The sequence below is a fragment of the Phasianus colchicus genome, chromosome 9 (assembly GCF_987193195.1).
Source record: "Phasianus colchicus chromosome 9, bPhaCol1.hap1.1, whole genome shotgun sequence".
NCBI lineage: Eukaryota > Metazoa > Chordata > Aves > Galliformes > Phasianidae > Phasianus > Phasianus colchicus.
This window is the reverse complement of record NC_143444.1, coordinates 19,291,214-19,312,050: the sequence shown is the minus strand read 5'-3', so window position 1 is coordinate 19,312,050 and position 20,837 is coordinate 19,291,214. Positions and strand designations below refer to the sequence as shown.

General features: G+C 34.6%; 1 protein-coding gene across 4 annotated transcripts in view; it reads left to right on the top strand.

The window, feature by feature from the left end:
- PRKACB (protein kinase cAMP-activated catalytic subunit beta) overlaps window positions 1–19,047 on the top strand; it is a 66,006-nt gene extending 46,959 nt beyond the window's left edge. For all 4 annotated transcript variants that reach the window (XM_090146440.1, XM_031600225.2, XM_090146441.1 and 1 more), the window contains exons 2-10: window positions 2,621–2,682; window positions 3,576–3,704; window positions 7,273–7,371; window positions 8,066–8,148; window positions 8,782–8,908; window positions 11,041–11,136; window positions 12,085–12,207; window positions 13,479–13,643; window positions 16,740–19,047. In XM_090146440.1, the coding sequence (XP_090002566.1) occupies window positions 2,621–2,682; window positions 3,576–3,704; window positions 7,273–7,371; window positions 8,066–8,148; window positions 8,782–8,908; window positions 11,041–11,136; window positions 12,085–12,207; window positions 13,479–13,643; window positions 16,740–16,865 (1,010 nt within the window). In that variant the 3' untranslated portion in view covers window positions 16,866–19,047. The remainder of the gene's footprint in view (window positions 1–2,620; window positions 2,683–3,575; window positions 3,705–7,272; window positions 7,372–8,065; window positions 8,149–8,781; window positions 8,909–11,040; window positions 11,137–12,084; window positions 12,208–13,478; window positions 13,644–16,739) is intronic.
- Window positions 19,048–20,837: the final 1,790 nt, after the last annotated feature.

Here is a 20,837-nt window from a genome sequence, read left to right as displayed (position 1 = left end):
GAAATAAAATGAGTTCTGTATCAAGAGGTAATGATTCATGATCAAAATACATTTTAAAAAAATATCTGTCTGTTTTCAGAAATGACATAAGTGTGTGCGTTTAAGTTGCCTAAATTATTTTGGAAGTCACCTCCTGAATTTCGATGTGGTGTAGGAATCCAGGTGACTTCTGAATGTAAGAACCAGGCAAAATTTGATACATTTTCTCTTAAAAGATGAGGGCGTCGTGAATAAATTAGTACCATTAGGTAGCTTTCTTTTGTAAACACATGTTCAGTGCCACTTTCTGAAAAGGAACATAAGTAGAGTAAGTTAAATGTTCTGTATGAAGGAGAGCTTGTGGCTTCTTGATTTTTCTAGAAACTAGGCTTCTTTTTTCCCCTGAATCCACAGTTTGAGTATTTCCAGCTAGATTTCAATTTTTTTCATAAACATTCTTTATTCCATAAGAAGAACTGAGACAGAGACGATTACATGAAAATGTCATGGTATATTTTTAAAATATTGGAAATTATATTTCAGTGCAAGAAACGTGGAAACACAAAGTATTTCTTTATATGAACAATGGAACTTTTGCAAGGGATATTTAAGACATGCTATACCATAATAACATGAGCAAATTAAAACTTCATGTTTTGTCTATGCTTTGTATTGTTAAAACAAAGTTAATGTTAATTAATCATCTACAGCTGCTTAGAATCATAGAATTATTGAGGTTTGAAAAGACCATGAAGATTGTATAATCCAACTGTCAACGCATCACCACCAGGCCCACTAAACTGTGTCCCTAAAAATTTGAAGGCCCACAAGTCTGAAGGTTTGGCTCTTTGGTAATTGTACTGATCATCTTAATTTTTTTTTCTTGTCATTAAGAAACAATAAGTCATATTACTTTGGAGTCAACTTACGTAAAAATAAATAAGTAAATAAAAATACATGTAGTCATCAAACTAATCAGTAGTCATCTCAGTACTCCTAGTGGAAGGAGATGATCATTAGATATGAACTTAGACATTGTGAGATTCCCTTTTTGTGTTGAGAATTTTATGTCATGGGAAATCCTGTCCTTTTCTCAAATGAGGATCTTTAGATCATTAAATGATGAGGATTAATGATTGAGAATTAAATTCTCAAATGAGAATCATTAAATGAGTAGTCCAAAATATTTCAAAACAGTAAGATGTTTTTCCTACTTGGGACAACTGTCAAACATCTTATTGGCTCCCCGCTAAAATACATTTAACTCACAGTCAGTTTAAATGCCAATTTAATGTAATTCCTTTGACATAAATGTTTTTCTATTCTACTTACACATAAGTTTAAAGTAATAGAGAGAAGGAGTACATTATCATGTGTTCCTCTTAAGATAAAATTACTGAGCATATCTCACGTTTTAAACACTTTTCTAACCTTAAGGTCTGCCAGATCTTTTGACATTTTGTCTAAAATTTCCCTTGCATCGATGCTATCCTATAGGAGCCAGTGATGGCAGGAGCTGCAAGCCCCTCTTCCTTGAGTATTTTGCTACAGTTGAATCTTATAGCACAGCTGGGAGGGAAAGAAAACCAGAATTTGTGACCAGTCTATTCCAGGGCTGCCATTGTTTTTATCACTGCAGATACTGCATCAGTCTCAGAAAAATGGTAAGAGAAAAGGTCTCTATGAGCATCAGAAAGTAAAAGATAGATCCAAAACTGTATACTTCCGGATATTGGCCAGAATAATCTTGACACGTTACTGAGTATTTTTAGAAATTGCTTAGGTCTGAACATTGCAATACACAAAATCCATTGTCATTAATATTTTATTATGTGTAGTGACTCAGAAAACACAAAAACAGTATGATGCTTTCTTCTCAATTCTGTGACTTTTTCAGAATCACAGCAATTTCTAAAATGCCTCTCATTTATGACTGTATTAAGTAACCTACTTTGATCTGGCTGATAATTGATATTCAGAGAAATACAACAAGTGAAAGATTATCTGAACAAAAAATGTTGGTGCACATTTTAAATGGTCATTAGAACTTCGCACTTATTCATTTCTTGTATCTCAATGCAAAATTAAGAATACTTACTCTCTGACTGTGGGCACATCTAACGTGCAGTGTTGTAGCCCTGTGCTTTGTCTTTGCTTGCAGTAATGCTGTGCTTTTTATTACTGGAGCTTGAAAACAGCCTTTATTTAAAGGTGATGGGGGTGGAGGGGAAGTATTGAGACTTAATAAGTTGAAAGAAAAGAAAAAAGTATTATTTTAAATTATCCTTGTTGAATGGCTGTTTATACATCAGGTGTTTGTGTTTTTTTCCCAATCAAATTAGGAAAGTTTTGTTTGCCTTAAAACCTGCTTGCTTACACAGTATTTCAAGCTACTAGAGCTGGTGCAGTTTAAGTAAAGTGTGTGGAATAATGTAGCTACTCCAGGAAGCTTAGAGATCACCTGGAGATAATTGTAGGAGTCTGAGACATTGGTGCTCACCATAGAAGATAGAAAATAGTACATTAAGAATTGAAGAGTGGAATTGATAATGAAGTTCATATATTTTGTAAACAGTGCATCTCTTATCACATCCATGATGACTTACGTTAATAAAAATGTTGGTTTTGTGTGTGTTTTCAGTGAAAGAGTTCCTAGCCAAAGCCAAAGAAGACTTTTTAAGAAAATGGGAAAGCCCACCTCAGGTATCAATCATTTAATAATTCAATAATTCAATAGCATTTTTTCATGATGTGCTATAAGTGTGGTATCAGTGTAATGAGCAGCAGAAAAAACTGAAATAAGTTTAACACATTTATCAAAAGAGTTTCCATTTTGAATGTCAATTTTGTCACTGAAGTTCGTCAGAAAAGACTCAGATCTCTAGCCTGAGCTGATGAAATTGTCGTACTGAGCAACTGCTTTCTCTTGCACTGAATTATGTTTACCATCAACATGACAAAACTCAAAATCAATGGTCATATTTTACCTGGCTCTTTGTAGCAGTAACCATGTGATTGGCGAATCTGTAATTTACTTTGCTGATATTTTCTTATATTGTTAAGAAAGAATATACTGCTTGAAGCTTGTGGGCAGGCTGAGGAGCTTGAGAGAATAATCTGTTCAAAGTTAAACTGAGGGGAGTGGGCTTTTTCATGGAGAGGAGGGGTGGGGACAGTGGAAATGGTGATGGTATTTTATTGAAGCAGCATTTGAAATACTTTGATAATGAGTAACTGAGGAAGTTTTGTCAGTGATATTTCTTCCGAACAATGTATATGTGGTTTGGTTCTAGGATTTTGCTCTAATTTTCTGCTTTGTGGAGCAGCACAGGGTTTGTTTATCTGTGCCTTAAATTCATGATCTACTTACTGTTAAAGTCTCCTTCTTACTAAGCATTTGTCATCTGTGTAGACAAATTATTGAAATGTTAATACAATTCAATTAAGTCTTTTTGTTTTCATGAGTGCAATGTAAAATATAAAACCTTATTAAAATTTAATAAGCATGACAACTTAAAACAGCACTAGGTTGCCTATATTTTGTTGTCTCTTGATATTAGATTGTAAATAATATCATTTTATCCTTGTACACATAGAATACTGCTGGCCTAGATGATTTTGAGAGGCAAAAAACTCTTGGAACAGGATCATTTGGGAGAGTTATGATGGTGAAGCATAAAGCCACAGAACAGTATTATGCCATGAAGATACTGGACAAACAAAAGGTTGGTGCAATTTTTTATTGCATTTTTGTGGTTCAGAAGGGTTTAATGCAGACAAAATCTGGTAACTGTGACTAAACTGTGTTTCTCTTACTTGTACAGTTGCACAAATTTTAACCTTAATGTGTAATTTAATAAAGACTCCTTTACAAGACTTAGGAAACTAAACTTTATAGCATAAATCTTGGCATTATTTTTACTTGAAAGAGCTCTTTTTTTTTTTTTCTTTCAACGTTAGCATTCTCCTAAGACTGTTTTCTAACATTTATTTTTTTTTTTAAAGACAGAAAATATTCACTTAAAATTAAAAAGACTTCCCAACACAGTACAAATAAAAGGCAACTGAGACCATTTTAACACTTTATTCCCTTACTATGGCTGATGAAATTCTGCAAGAAGTTTCCCTGTAAAAGAGGGTGTGATGAATAAGAGCATCCTGTGCCTGTGGGAGAGTCAGTTATCTGACTTGGCAAATTGGAAATTGGATAGCTATAGCTATAAAATTATCTGGCAAAAAAAAAATCACATTTTTAATGATCGTATTGGATTTACAGTAAAACATTCTGACAGGCTAAAAGATATTTGCAACTAGTTATGTTGGTTCTCTATTAGAAAGATAGGTGGCTTTTTGTCTGCTTGGTTCACTATTAGAAAGATAGGTGGCTTTTTGTCTGCTGGCAGAAGGCTGTCTGCTGCTCCACAATGAAGTACACAAGTCAATAATCATGTCAGTTTTCTTCCAGTGCTTGGGCTGGAACCAGGCGTTGGGCATTTGAACTGCCCTGTGTACAAACCTTGATGTCAGCATCTGGTCCCATGGTGCCAGGTGCTGTGTTGGCAGTGTCCAGCCATACTGAGCTATTGGTTCCAAGGGAAGCTCTTTACAGCCTGGTGTTGTCCATCTCTTTTAGAACCGGGAAGCCCTCTTGCAAAGAACCCTTATTGCAATGCTCCAGTCTCTTTTGATTCCCAAGGCACATTAACCAAGTGTGGCATGTAGAAACATTGCCTCTCTAGTCCAGCCAGCTTGTCCTTGGGATTTTTAGGCACAGAGAAATCAGTCACTTCTTGCTTATTGTTCCAGGGCTGGCTGCATTACTGCCCTCTGTTACCATAGAGGATCACAGGGAAGTCCAGCTGCTGTTATACAAACAAAGAAAATGGCTAGGAGCTCAGTCATTTGAGAAAAGGTTTTGTTTTGTATTTTAATTGCAAGAACTACTTCTTGGTGGTGGTTTCCTGTCAGTCATCTCTTTATCAAATATACAGCTGTATTTCCTTTTGGAAATTTCTGCCAGTTTCAATAAGTTTTACAGAGAATTTATGAGTCCTTCATCACAAAGGACAGATCATCTCAGAAATATTTGAAGGAATATTGAACAGGATGGATGCCCAAAGCAGTGACTTTTTTTTTTTAACAAAACTTATGTCTAATTCATTAGGATAGGAAAGAAATATAGAGTATATTGACCTATGTAGGGTTGTTACTCTTTTATTTGTCTGCCTTGACCTAGCAAGGATATAATATACAAAGGTCATTGAAAGTAAAGCCTCCTATTTATTTCTGTGGAAATAATGACAGATACAAAGATCATAAAAACACTATAAGACAGAGGAAATAGTCAGCTACAAAATACCATTTTTCAATATTGTCACCACCATTAGCTGCGCATTTTTGCTAGCAATGAACAAGAGCTTGCATGCTGCACTCACAAGGATCTGTAACAGTGGTGGTGACCCACTGTCAGCACTGCTGAAATGCACCACCCACTGCCTCACTGTGCTCAAATCCTGTTTGTTTTCCAGAAACGTTCAGTAAGTATTGATGAATGTCAGTGGACACAATTTCTTCCACTGGGAGGAGTTCATTGCCACTCCTTTGCTTCGTATGCACCTATATATCAGACTCCATGCTCACACTGCCCCTTTGCTGCCATCTGTCACGTGGCAACAACATGTAATGGGGTATTGGTGAGAGGATTCAGACTCTACCACCATCCCACCAACATCCACCTCTGACTTTGTGGGCCAACATAACAAAATAGAAGGCAAACTTTCAGAGCAGACCACATAACAATGCATAGTTTCGTTACACAATTGATTTTGGAAGGTAAGCATTGTTAACAAAAGCTCAGACCCAAGCAAGTTATGGGATAACCTTCAGCTGGTGTGGATATCATTGATCTAGAAGGTGTCGTTGGACGGCAAAATTTAGCCACATTCAGTGTGAATAAAGCTGTGTTAGCTGAGGCTCCAATTTGATAGCATGAAGTGCCAAGTAGTAGTCTCGGCATGTGGTACTGCTGTGATCACCCCCCACTATTTCAACAGCAGAAGCTGCAGAAAAGGTGGTTAAATCTTGTCTAGAAGCTGAATGCTTTGCAGTATCAAATTACAACCTTAGTTTGCTGTTTTTGGTGGCCAAAACAATTCCAGTGCCATAGTTTTTTGGGGACAAAGGGGACACTTCCCACAAGTGAGCTGATTCATAGTGTTTGGGTTTTTTTCCTGCTGTTCTTATGCCTCAGTGCAAGTTCTTGATTTGGTCTATAAATCCTGTGATTGAAAAGAGATTTAATACTTTTAATTCACAATTTCTTTTGTATGGCATTTCTTAAGAAAAAAAACAAAACCTTTTTTTAATACTATTTTCATTTAAAGGATAGTTAAATTTAAACACCATTTTAGTCTGGACTGGAGTATCGTGCTTATCTGTTATTTATAGCAGTTACATTTGCTTTCCAAACCTGTGAAAACAGGCTTATTTTCATCAGCCTTGTACATTTTCATGTTTCCAGTGCAGAAAAAAGTGACTTTATGTCATTCTCAAGATACAGATAAATTAGGTAATATGGATGAAGTAAAATGGGGTTTAACATCAGGAAACAAATTGCTAATTCCCAAGAAGTGATCAGCCATCTACCGCTTGCTGTCTTGCTGGTAGCTTGACGCTGTAATGTATTTCAAGAAGGTAGCATTTAATTTTTTAGTTCTATCACCAAGCAGTTTGATATAATACAAAAAAGCAAAATTCATTGAAATATCACTGAAGTAACTGTTCATAAAAATGGAAACTTTGAATGTATGTTTTCCTTAGTCTTCTCACTAATGTGTGAACTCTGTAAAGTGAATCAGTTTACTTTGTTCATTTGTAACAAAATTCATAATTAAATATATGATACAATTTCCTGCCTTTCTTAGCTGAGCCAGTTACTAGATTTTTACTGAGTTGTCTTGCTGCAGAAGTATCTCTGTTCTAAGAACAAAGAATTCTTATGAACATGTAAAAAAAAAAATGTTTTCCTTACAGATTCTTATGCTCAGCAGGTAGGAAGAACTACTGTTTCTCGAGTTACCTGCAGACTAAATAACATGAGTATTACACTTTAGAATGGTTATGCTTCTCATTCCTTTCTCAATACTTTTACTGTACTAATAAGCTGTTAGGTTTTTGGCTATCTGTAAAGATATGTGCTTGTTTTCAAATGACTTTGTTGCACTGAAAAATATACTGATAATTATAAAATGTCATAGGCTGGAGATTTTTTTTTGTTTGTTTTTTCTCTACTAGGTTGTCAAGCTGAAACAGATAGAACACACACTGAATGAAAAGAGAATATTACAAGCAGTGAACTTTCCTTTCCTTGTAAAACTGGAGTATTCTTTTAAGGTAATCGTTACTTTGAAAGTAATGATCTGAGTTTCTGGAAAGTACATGATCAAACTTTAGGAAAAATTGTAGTTGTTTTGCGGCTTATTTGTGTGAGATTGTTACCTGGAGCAGGATTTAGTGACAACCTTAGTGAGAAATTCGAGATCAGCTTCTAACTCCGAGACAGCGTGTGCTTGTTGGTCTGCAAAGAAATCAAGTATTTTGCTAATAGTGATATGTGTCCTGTGAATATTTACTACTTTTTAAAATTATTTTTATTTTTATTTTAGCATTTTAAACAAACAGACATTCTAGCTTAATGTTTATGACTTTGAGGTTTGGGATGGGGCTATGAGATGAGAGTATTATAGGCTGTTGATTATAGATGTAAGAGTGCAAGTTCATAGCTTGTGGTCAGCATCTCCCCCTTTGCTCCTTCATATCATTCTACACCATTCTGTGTCAGGAGCCCACTAATTATCCTTATATTTTAATATTAATTTTAATATATTTCTTGACATTCTGATACTCCTTTTGTCGAGTGTCAGCATTTTTCCAAGAATTTTTTACCTGTGTTTCTTTTTATTTATTAAGGTCATTGGATGGCTACAATTTTTCATTTTCATTCTTTAATAAAATATACTGTACCTAGGAATTATAAACACTATAGGATGTCTAGTATGTATTTATGTGCATTTATTTGCTTCTTTAGGACAATTCTAATTTATACATGGTAATGGAGTATGTTCCTGGTGGTGAAATGTTCTCACATCTAAGAAGAATCGGAAGGTTCAGGTAAGAAGTCTTAGTAAAACTATTCCTTCAAAAATAGTTCTGCTGCTAATGTGGAAAAGTTTCATAAAATGTGTTACTATTAATGAAAAAGTTCATTAAGGGGTAAGTGCATTTAATTTTGCCTTCTTTTAGCGGCCTAATATATGCAATGAAAAAATTATAATTAATTTTCAGTTTGTTACTACAGGTATTAGTAATCTAGGCATAATAGAATCTAGGAACTGCTTTTTTTCTTTTTTTCCATTTTCCTAATTCCTGTAATTAGGAATTGCTATGCACATTTGCACTGAAACTGATAATGGTTTTGAAAAGTAAAGTTTAAAATCTGAGTTTTTCTAAGTTCTATGCTGTACAATATAATCATCTTGATTTGAAAATATATTTTAAATACAAAACCTAAGAAATTAGATTTAATGAATGAAAGGATCAGTTCTAAAATATTTGCTGGTTGTTTTCGCAGTGGTTTGGGGGGTTGTGTTTGATACGGATTTTTGTTTGGTTTTTCTTTTTGTTCTTAGTATACAATAAAAGAACTAATTAAAAGATTATATCATCTGTCTCTGGCAATCTGGTGATTGTTTCAGTGTCTTAGCATATCATCGAGTTACTTAATATTGTTTTAATTCTTCACAGTGAACCACATGCACGGTTTTATGCAGCTCAGATAGTGCTAACATTTGAGTACCTCCATTCATTAGACCTCATCTACAGAGATCTAAAGCCTGAAAATCTTTTAATTGATCAGCAAGGATACATCCAGGTATGGTAGTTTTCATGTATTTGGGGAGTGAACTCTCGTTTCACAGTGCAGTTAGGTAATTGTAGCAAATATGTTTAGAATAAATGAGCTGGCTGGCATGTTAGCATATGCTCTGGGGCATCACTGGGCTGAACATCCTGTGACTGAAACAAAGTATGCACACGTTTATTGCCTATGCTTGGCCAAGTTGTCAGGATTTCCCCTGTGGTCTGTGGTGAGGAGGAGGGGATTATATGGCTCTGTTCATCTGAGCTATATTATCCATCTGCCCTAAAATGAGAAGGTATCCTACAGTGTCTGATTCTCTGCATTGTCTATATAAGCAGTTGAGGATGATTAGATGTCAACATCTGCAATATAGTACTTAATTTCAGGCAGTACTTAATCTCCCAGCATTGGAGAGCCCATAACCTTCTCAGCAATTCAGATCAGAATTGCAGTGCTGCAAATGATTTCTTTTGTTTTACAACAGCTTCTCAGCACCTCTTCAACTTCTTTTTAGTTTCTCTGTTTGTGATCAAAAGGACAAATGGGAAGGTGATATACAGCAACAAGCATTCTGCAGTACCTTGCAGTTCTTACACTATGGAAGCTTTTCTTCCCTCATAGCGTCAACTTTAGCCATGCCTAAGTCTAACAGAAAAATAAATTATGAAAACATGGAGAGAATGGGAAAGGACTCTTAACTTGAGCTTTTTTAACTGTACAATAATACTGCATGGAGAACAAAATAACACTGTAGAGAGAAGAGAAATATGAATTTCATTAATGTGGTTAAAGAGTACCATGAACATAAAGCTATGAATGTCTTCTATAGAACTACTGACTCTCTGTACTGAACAATATATATTTATGATGGTGGGCAAACTGCAAATGGTAACAGACCCAGCAGTCAGTCTTCCCATGGCAGGTTCTTTAGTTTCTGCTTCTAAGCAGGAGGAGTTTGGTGTTCATGTGTTCATGCTGCAGCTCCAACTAAACTTTGTTTAAAAGCTCCATTAATTTTCTTCTTGAATTTTGAAACAGTTACTTGTTTGTCCCAAGCCTGCAGTATGTTCTTACTCAGATTAATATGCATTCACAAACACAGCAGGAATTCTTTGCTGACTGAGGCAGGTCTGCTTAGTCAGCATGTTTGTTCTCTCCATTCAGTTGCAGGTGTGATTGCTGTTGTTTCTATGAAAAATGAAGCAAAAGCTGCCTTGATAGTTTGGCATTTAGCTTGTTTAACTATCTCTGTGTGACCTTACTGTATGAGAAACATTGGCACAAGTTGTTATGTAATTAGTGATACCAAAAAGGAGGAAATAAAAGAAGGAATAGATCCTCAAGTAAGCATAGACTTGATAGGTTGAAACTGGTCCCAGAATTTCAAAAGTAACCTGCTGGCTTCCATATGTATTCTGCAATATGGTCCAGGAAAAATCCCAGTGTGAAAGATGAATTAGCATGCAAAGTTCTGAAAACTTACTGCAGAAAACATGACAAGTGGAATGAAGAATCCTTAACAGCCAAGAACTTGTCATTTGTGACTACAGTTACAGCTACATTTTCCATACATACACAATCTTCAGATAAGTAAGCTGGGTTCTGGTGATGCTTTCAAAGATATTCAGAACCAGAAGTTACTGGAAGACCTCTTCTACATTGTCATGTTCCCACACTATTTTTTCCATGTTATCTTTATACACTTCTGCTATGAAAACTTCCCCAAGATTCTCTGATATCTTAACCCTTTTTGTGATTCATTTGTTTGTCAACTGAGGGGAAAAAATAAATATCTTGTTAATATTTACATTCTTAGAACTTTTAGCGGTGTAAACAGTTTGATGTGAAAAGTATAAGAAAATGTTAATATTTTGCAGTACGTACAGATGAGGGAGTTGTAGTTTCTACTGATTATTGAAATTCTAAACAGAAGATTTTTTGAGGAAGAGAACATTTATTTTTGTGTTGTTTATTTTATCATGAGAAAAACAAAACTAAGTGAATTAAAATTATCAGAAAAAAGTTGCCATATAGGATGCATGTGACTATGTGATAGTATGTGATCTGACACATAAATTTTTCCCATGTATAAAATTCCTCTCCAAAATATTTCAGAGATACTTAATTTTAAATTCTAATGCCAGGTCACGGACTTTGGCTTTGCAAAAAGAGTAAAAGGAAGAACTTGGACGTTATGTGGGACTCCAGAATACCTGGCACCTGAAATAATTCTCAGCAAGGTACTTCATTTCTATGAATGATAATTGTCAGTCATGTATTTGGTGTGATTAAAAGGTATTACCTAATTATTAACCTCTGAGGGATGAACAGTTGCCGGTAGTTGAAAATTCAAATTATTGACAAGTTTTAGTGAAGTATACAAAATGCAAGTTTTGCATCATAAGTGTTAACAGACTAGAAGAGGAGCTCCAGAACTGCGTTATGGTTGAATCAGTAGTCACTGGGAAAACTACTTGCAGTGTTTTATGTTTAAAGCATTACACACGAATCAAACATGGAAAAACACTGGTCTTGCACATAAATTATATGCAGTCTAATACTTGTACTCTATTTGAACACAGAAGAAATCTTATAGCTGTAGTATCTTTTCATGTTTTGCAAAAGAAAAAATTCTTATACTTCATGAAACTGTTCATTACATTCACAATCTTGTTAAATTATGTTTTGTGTAGTTTAATTAAATACCCTTTGTAGGTCTTTAAACAGAAAATAATTTTACTTTAGGAGAAAGTGTTGGATGTTTTTGGCGTTTATGATGTTAGACAGCTAAAGCAGCAAAGGAAGTTGCAATGCCTCTACTACAAATTCTCCATAGTTGATTTTTCAAGAACAACTGACTCTTGACCTTGAGCTTTGTAAAAGATCTCAGAGGGAGCACATGAAACTCGGGCTATGGGGGTTTTCTGTGTTTATAGATTCTATATATCCTATTGCTGTAAAGATATCACTGGGAATCAACACAAGAATTTGTGCAAAGTGTTTTGCTTTCATTACAGTATTGCTGTTAAAATTGGAGAACTTCAGTTTGTTTTGAACTAGGGCGTATTAAATCAGCAAAAATATATATATATTTTATATTTTCTTTCTTTACATTGTATAGATATATGTATAGCAAATGTTAGACTCTTAGAAATTGTACTAACTGTGGTGTTTCCGGTTTTATCCAGGGTTACAACAAGGCAGTGGATTGGTGGGCATTAGGAGTGTTAATCTATGAAATGGCAGCTGGATATCCCCCATTCTTTGCAGATCAACCCATTCAAATTTATGAGAAGATTGTGTCTGGCAAGGTAAGTAAAGGCTCTGTATGTTTTCACAAGCACAGTTTGTTTTTCACTATGTTTGTAGTACCTAATTTTTATGTGGAGTTGATGCAAAATTCACTGGATGCTATAGACACTGAGAGGTTTGGAATGAATGTAGCAGGGGACTGGAACTGGATGATCTTAACGGTCCCTTCCAAACCAAACTGTCTATGAATATGGGAAGAATTTGTAATGAATACTTCTTAGGTACAGGCATTGTGACAGTAATAATAATCAAAGCTTTAAAAATCCAGATATTTGCAGCCTGTACAGGTCCCTGACATCAAATTTAAAATGCATCTTTTTAAACTTACAACGCCGTAGTATTATACCATTCTATGCTTGGATAAAAATGATCCAGCAACTATTAACAACCATTTACCAGTACATTGTTTACCTAGCTATTTTCTTTATAGAAATATCTTTGTAGCTTTTGAGAAGCTCTAAAGTGTTTCCATAATTCATAGTCGTTTTCTTCTGCAGCAACGAAGTGCTGTAGTTTTGATGGGGTTTTTTTGTTTGTTTTTGTTGTTTTTCAAATTTTACCTATTTTGTTTGACATATTTACTGTTTATCATCTAATCTGTTCTTAAGTCCATGAGTGGGTGGCTGTGGAAACAACAGTGGACTTGAACACTGGAAACTCTAGTATTCTGTTCTCACATATCAGTATATTCATATCTCATATCTCAGTATATTTCCTTTATAGCCTCAATTTAATAGTTTAATTTGTCGTGCATTTAGTTCATTACTTAGAATACTTGGTGTACGTGAATGTTGTTACTATATATATTGTGTCTACATATACACACAGAATGTGTGTGTATATATTATTTATATATATAAATTGCATACATGTAGTATGTTTATGCATGTAATTTAAAAATTTGGTCCTAGAAATTAGTTGAGAATGCCTTGAAATGTGGTTTTGTTGTTGTGAAACTAGTTAGTAAAATTTAGATTTAGCTTTCATGTTGTTGTTATATTAAATTAATATTCTCCCCCCAACTCAATCAAATCTAGAAACTTCCAGATCAGAAAATGATAGATGGGGAAGGTAATGCTCTTGATAAAGGCTTTCTGAAGCAGAAATACAAATGTGCAACAATAATGATCTCTATTCCTATGTTACTATTTGATTGTGGTTAAAAGTGGAATGGAAAGTGGCACCAATGCTTTTTTTCGCGACAACGTTGTTTTGCTTATACAAGGGAAGAATCAAATCTGTACATTAATGTTGTGGATGTATATTTCAGGTAAGGTTCCCATCACACTTCAGTTCAGACCTAAAGGATCTTCTAAGAAATTTACTCCAGGTAGATCTGACCAAACGATATGGAAATCTCAAGAATGGTGTAAATGACATAAAGAACCACAAGTGGTTTGCGACTACAGATTGGATTGCCATTTATCAGAGAAAGGTAAGACATTTCCTGAATCAAATAAGGAGTTGAAGTCAAATTTCTAATTATTTTGTTAATTTTTGCCTTCTTAAATGTGTAATTTTTCAAATGAGAAAATGTGAAAGTAGTTGAACATATAAGACTGAGAATTATATACTGATTGAATTATGTTTCTTTCTTGTTGCCATTTTATCCTGGACCTCCGTATACTCATGTTGACTTAACACGTGTTTGTGCTTTAGTCTATTTCTGGAATATCTCAGAATGAGCCATCTCCTGCCTCTCTTGCTTTTTATTTATCCCTGTTATAATGGCATCTATAAATACTCCACAGCAGAGAGGAATCTGTTTTCCTTTCCAACTACTTCTTAGCAGCCAGGCTGTGCTTTACTGGAGAGAAACTCTAGCCAAAGCTGAAGTATCACTCTCTGCTGAAATGTAATCTCCCTTTTTGCTCTTGCTCTTGCCTTACCTGTGACTGGAACAGGTTCAGATGTAGAATGTATCTACTGGAGATATTTCCATTCTGACACTACACTGCAGCTGACTGTGGTTTCGTAAATTACAGCAGTGACTTACAGAGCCCTCCTGAATCCTGTTTTGTGATATTTTCAGAATGGCTTTCTAGACCTGCCTGGCCAATGTGAAATCTAATGTGGCATTTAATAAGTTTGATGCCCAGTATGCACTGTGAACTTGCATAAGAATGAAAGTAAAATGGAGAACTGGAAGTATTTGGAGAGCATGGGGAGCCAGTAGCAAACCAGAGGAGCACAGTACTTCCAGGGATTAGTAAGACAGGGCTTGGAAAGGACACTGGAGAAAAGAGGAAGGATGACTGCAGTTCAGCGTAGGTCTGTCTTCCAGTAGCTCCAAATCTCCCTTTCCCATGGAAGCTAGTTGAAGCTATATTCTAGTATTCAAAGTCAAAGTTGAATGTTTGTATATTAGTGAGCTACTAGAAACGGATTGCTTAGAAATTATTTGTTGTTTTAAGGCAATCTCTGAATTGTTTTTTTTTCAATAAACACCAGAAAAGACCAAAATAATTCTGTTGGTGCTGTCCCAGAAGAATCATGTGGAAGAATCGTTTAGTGTTCAGAATTTGCTAAAAAGGTTACATACAATACAATAACAAACACTTCAAGGAGCGGCTCACCATCATTAAAATGCTATCCGTCTTGACTAGAGGCATGAACTTGCTGCTGTAACAGAATTTTAAAGGACAAACTTAGACACTAACAATAGTTTATAAAAAGAAACTGGTTGTTTGGCTACACGAACTGACAGTACAGTTGTTATGGTATTCGCTTATATATTAATTAGTAGAAGACAGGATACAATTAAGACATCTCATATTCATTGTGTTAAGTATGGATGTTTTAAGAAAAGATTTCCCTCTGCAGAATTGTAATTATCTGCTCTCTGCTTTCTTAATGCCTGTTTACAAGATAATTTTAAACACTATGAGTTTCATTCCATAGTATGCTCTTCTGGGACACCCAGGCCCCATTATATTGAAGCATTATAATATAATATAATTTATTATATAAAAATAATATTGTTATAGCATTTCTAGTACACTGCTGTAGAAATTTACTTTTACAGAAACAATAAATATTTTTTTAAAAATGAACTGGTACTACAGGCAGAATAGCTGTTATTAGCTTTAAAGGACTGTGAAAAGTGATACAGAAGAACTTTGAAGCTTCTAATTCTACAACATAAATACAGTAATACTAGAGGTCTGAAACAACAGTGTATATTGTAGTCTCATTTAAGCAATCATTGAAATACTGCAAAAAAACTTAGGGTTTATGCCAGCTTCACACAAGCTGTTAACACAGCATGGATTTTCCTGAATAAACCTAGTGTTCCTTGGCAGCTATCAAAACAGGAATAATATTGTTATGCTGCAGTCTTAAGTAATACATTCAGTTACTTAATATTTCAGATGAGATAAAATCGTGTTTTCTTTGTATGCTTGCATGGCTATTTATTAAAATGCTGCTTGGTAATATGGTATACTTAGGGCCAAACAGGTATTTTCACTATAAAACAGTACTGTCTCCTGCAATCTCTTTTTAGCTATTTTCTCAGTGAAGATAATAGGAAAAACATTGTGAAATACAGACACAAATAGCTGTCTGATGCATCTCATTTGAACACATTCTGTAATTCCAGCAGTAAATTAGATATTTATTGTTCTCTGAGCTTTATTATAAGGCAGTAACTGAAAATTAGTTTGGGAAGATGTAAAAATAGAATTTAGATAATGGTAAGTGTATTTAATGGTAACTAAGTATTTACTGAGGCTGAGAATATTCTTCGGATACATAACCTAAACAGACACCTTGTTTCAGGGACAGTACAGTATGCTCCTGATAACTGTAACATGGTCCATAAATGCAGAAAGCTCATGTTATTTTCAGGCATATGCTCTTCTTGGGAAGTTCCTGAGAAAGATACCTATCCGATCACTCTGCATTTCCTAGTTTTTATAGTTTTGAATTTGCATTATATCAAATAATATTTAAATTTTGTATAAAGATGGATAAATTTTCTAAGGTCAAGATCAAAAAGTAGCAGGTTCTGTCAGCTTTAAGAAACAGCAGTATTGAGAATCTTGGAAAACAACTGGTTCTAATATATAAATGTGAATTGTTTATTACCATACAGTTGGCATAAGATGCACAGAATTTCAAACCTAACAATGTGTTTGTGATTTTGTGAGTATGTGCTGCCTGTCTTTACCAGGAAGATTTTTACTTTCCAGTAAGAGAAAGTAACATTTAAGTTACATATGCTTGGAAGTAGGAAGCAGAAAGGAAATAATTAAATTTGTTATGAAGTGGAAGTATTTTTTAAATTCGTGTTTGACAATGAGATACTAGACTTTTTTAACACACATTCATTCATCTAGACCTACATGATCTTAGGCTGATGTTATTTATTTGCCACAGCTTTTAGCTGGTTTACTATACTATCTACTTTCTTAGCAGGCTTTGAGAAGTAAAGGGAAGATGGCTATGCCTGTTATCATAGTGCTAAATATGAAGGTATTAGACTGATAACATTTAATGTGCTCTTTTTTTTTTTTTTTGGTAAACACAGGTAGAAGCTCCATTCATACCAAAGTGCAGAGGCCCTGGAGATACCAGCAACTTTGATGACTATGAAGAAGAAGATATTCGTGCGTCTCTAACAGAAAAATGTGCAAAAGAATTTGCTGATTTTTAGTAGGAGTAGGAGGACAAGATGACATCAGGGCTCACATTGGGATCTTTGCACTCTGTTAACAGATGAGGTGGAGCTGAGACCATCATATGTCAAAACAGTTACCTAGTTACTTCATTCCACAAAGCTGACTGAGGTCTTTATTGCCATCTTCCATGTGTGCAGTTTGCACCAACCCTTCTAACTAGGCACAATTAAGCAAGCACTGTTTGTGCAGTAACACAGAATAATAGACCACTTTCCTACTTAACTTTGGTTTCTGTCGTTCTTTGTTTTCTGTGTATTGTTCATTTTTCCCCTTTAAAATGAAGTAGTTTTTTACCCAAGAATGCTCCATTTTATTTTGAATAATGTATTATTTGTGTGAGTGAAATGGAAGGTGTTGCGGCTAGTGTGATTTAGACTGAAGTGAAAGGTAAATGTTGCTTCTAGTCTGTGCCAGCCAATAATTCTTGTCTGTCTCGTGTCTGATGCTACAATTTATAATAATAATTTTTTAGTAGCTCAGACTAAACCTAGCCAACATTTTTAGCGTTTTTGAAGGTAGTATTTATCGCCATATAAATGTCTGCTAAATTAACTTAAAAATGTTTCTTCCTGGAGACTGACCAAAATTCAGTAGAATCAATTGGAAGGCTTAAGTAGGAGACAGTAGCTAGACCCCGTGCCTTGGTTTTCTACATCCCTGCGGTTTTTGTCACTGCCTCCTTCCTTTGTATTTCCACCTAGGCAGTAGGTCAATTGCCATAACCAGACTGTACCATGGAAAGCTTACAGTCTCAAGAGAGGGAGTAATTCCATCTGGTCTGGATTTTGGACCATATTTAACCAAGTCAACTTACCAGCATTTCAGTTGGCCATATGAAACGACTTTTTTAAGAACATTAACCCTGTACTCTTAAAGGAAGTTTTGGTCAGTATTGTAGAGAATGACTCATTTTGGTTCTTTTTTTTCTTTTTCTTAGCCAATATTTGGGCTCCCAAAGTATTCCTTGTTTCAAGCCTTTTTTGATTTATTTTTTTTTAAAGGCATCCTTTAAAAAAAAAGTTAATAGAAAATGATGTTAAAGCGAAAAAAAAACAAAAACAAAAACAAAAAATGTGCTCTGCCATTGGCTTGTGAAAAGCAAATGGTTTAGCAAATGCAAAATAATGTTCTAGATGCATTGCTGGATGAACACGGTTATTTTTTGTTAGCTGTTAAGAATAAGAGGTTATTGCCAAGTTTTATTCTGGTATACTATATTAGTAAACTGAGGATGGAGTACTGCTACAATCACTTTCTTTTTAATTACAGCACTTCATTCATGAAGAAAAGAGACAAAGTTTAAAAACTGCAACAGCTGGTTTTATTTTAGTTGCATTGTGTCTTCATTTTTAACCTACTTTCTTTCAATCAACCAGAATGTATGGTCACACAGATATAAGCATTTGGGCTTAATTATGTTTTGTATACTCTCACCAACTGACTTAAAAGATATTGCTGTCATGTGCTAGCTTTGGGCACTTTTACACATTTATTTCAATGTTAATAATCAGTGGCTCAGCACTTTTTTGGGGGTTGCTTTTAAACTTATTCATAGTAGTTTTATTTGTACACTTGATTCTGGCTCTCTCAATGACCTGTCTTAAAACGGCGCATCAAAACAGTTTAAACTAGACTCATACTTCATGACAAATTTACCTGCATACAAGGATGAATTGTTTTTAATAAAACTGAGCTCTATTGATACATAGCCATTGTATTTGTTTGAATGTCAGAGAAAATAAACCACTGACACTCCTTCCTTTTAAACTGTATGACACTCCTTTAAGAAAAGACTTTGTCGACATTTTACAAAAGAGTATGAGGCGTACCATCAAACATTCTCTATGTTTAGGTTGTTGAGCATTTTTGCACAACATCATTAGGAGGCTGACACTGAATGCAGTCTTTGTCCACCCATATTTACATATTTGCAAGAAAAGTATAAGATACTTTGCTGTAGCAAATTTTATGTAACAAAGATATATCGTCACATTAATAAATTTAAAGAAATCCTTTGTATGAAAATGTTAAAATCTTTTGTATTTCATTTAGACCAAGGACATGCTGCTGTATGCTAGCTGTATGCGATAAATTCTACAGTAACTTTGTTGTCGTTTATGAACTTTAAAAGATTTTAATAAATGTTGGAGATCACAATTTGATTCTGTTATGATTTTAATTTTTAGTCATTGCATAATTCTGATAAGATTCAGAGATTTTCTGTTTTGTAAAATACTGTAATCAATCATCTTGCGTGTACAATAAGACAAAAGTCTAGGAAATTGGTTCTGACATGTCTGTCTGATATCCAGAACAAATCAACGTGGGCATAAGTGGGAAAGTCATCGTAATGCCATGATATTATGATATTTTTTAATTTTATGAAAATCCCGTTAGAAAGTAAAATACTTTTCCAATATGGCATAATAGACTTCAGTATGGAAATGAGATTCTATTTTGGAAAAGGAGGGGAAGTGTGCAATTTCCAAGGCATTAGTGAGTACATTTGACAATGTGAGTATTATACAACCCTCTCATTTAAACACAGTCATAAAATATAACTGCAGAATATTATGTTACCTGTATTTAATTTGAAAAATCATTTTCACAATATGGAAAAATTGTATATCTATGACAGTAGAAGCTTGTTAATTTTACACATTTGAGGAATTAAGTGTTGAACTATATGGTATATTTTAATTGTACTCTAGTTGTATGTAACTTTCATTTCCAACATAAAGGATTGTATCTCATTAAGTAAATTGCTTTTTTATTATCTTGTCAGTTGCATTAAAACCCTTATTTTTAAATCCTTTAAAGTATTTTACTAATTTTTGCAAATAATTAGATGTTTTTAAGTGCTGCAATAGTGTGCAATATAGTAAACATTTATATACAGAAGTGCAAATTAAATTATGTACAACTCTCACGCTGCTTCTTTGTGAATCAAAATGTTGTATGATGAGTCATTGCATCTCACCACACACTGCAACAGGTGTTTGAAACAAGATGAGAAGGTTAGGACCCATACTGCACGTACTAGTTGGGACCCATTAAGATTTGCACTAGTTAGGATGTTTGGAGAACGTGGTATGGATCAAAGGCACTCCAAGAAGTCAGTGAGTTGGACTTCTTAGACAATCAAAAGAAAATTAGGTGATCATTATCAGCAGTATTGTTTGTCTTCATATTTTCACATTCAGACTTGCTGCTTTTTATTAAAGATAATTGCCTGTTTTTAAATTGTCTGCAGATCCCGCTGTACAAATATGTGCTGTGTCTCATTGTGCTGTGAAACAACTGATAGAAGTAAAGACTGTTAATGGTCTTGGCATTGTCTGTCTGGAGGCTTTTTCTGCAAATGTTGTTCCGAGAGGCTCTGATACCTCCATCTGTAATGCAGCTCCTCTTCTTCCCACTTCTGATCAGCGCTTCAACTCTTTGCTTATGCTGCGTAACACCTACTGCTGTGGTTTTGTGGGTTTTTTTGTTTTACTTTGTTTCATAGTCTAAACCAGTATTGCGTTTTAAAAACTTGTACTTTTTGTAAAGATAATCATTTTGCAGTTCCTTAGATGATCTGCTTTTACTAAAACTCCCATGCAAACACAGCATGTCCAGCAGTAACTTGAAGGTGTCATTGAAATCTGTTCTTAAATTTGCTGTACTTACAGGGGAGTTGTCCCAGATGAGAATTTGGGAAGATCCAGTAAATAGGAAACTGGTAAAAGCATGATTTTGTTCTGGAGATGGGGTGTGTACAGCTGATCTGGATGTCTGACCGAAAAATGAGAAAAAAAGAATTTAAATTATGACCATAGTAGATGGGTTCCACAAAGATGGTTAAATATCTATAGGATAGTAAGTATGTCTTCTTCCATTATATAAAGTTTTCCTTAGAAAGACAAGACAGGTATCTCAGGAGAAGACCTTAAGATAGCTTATTT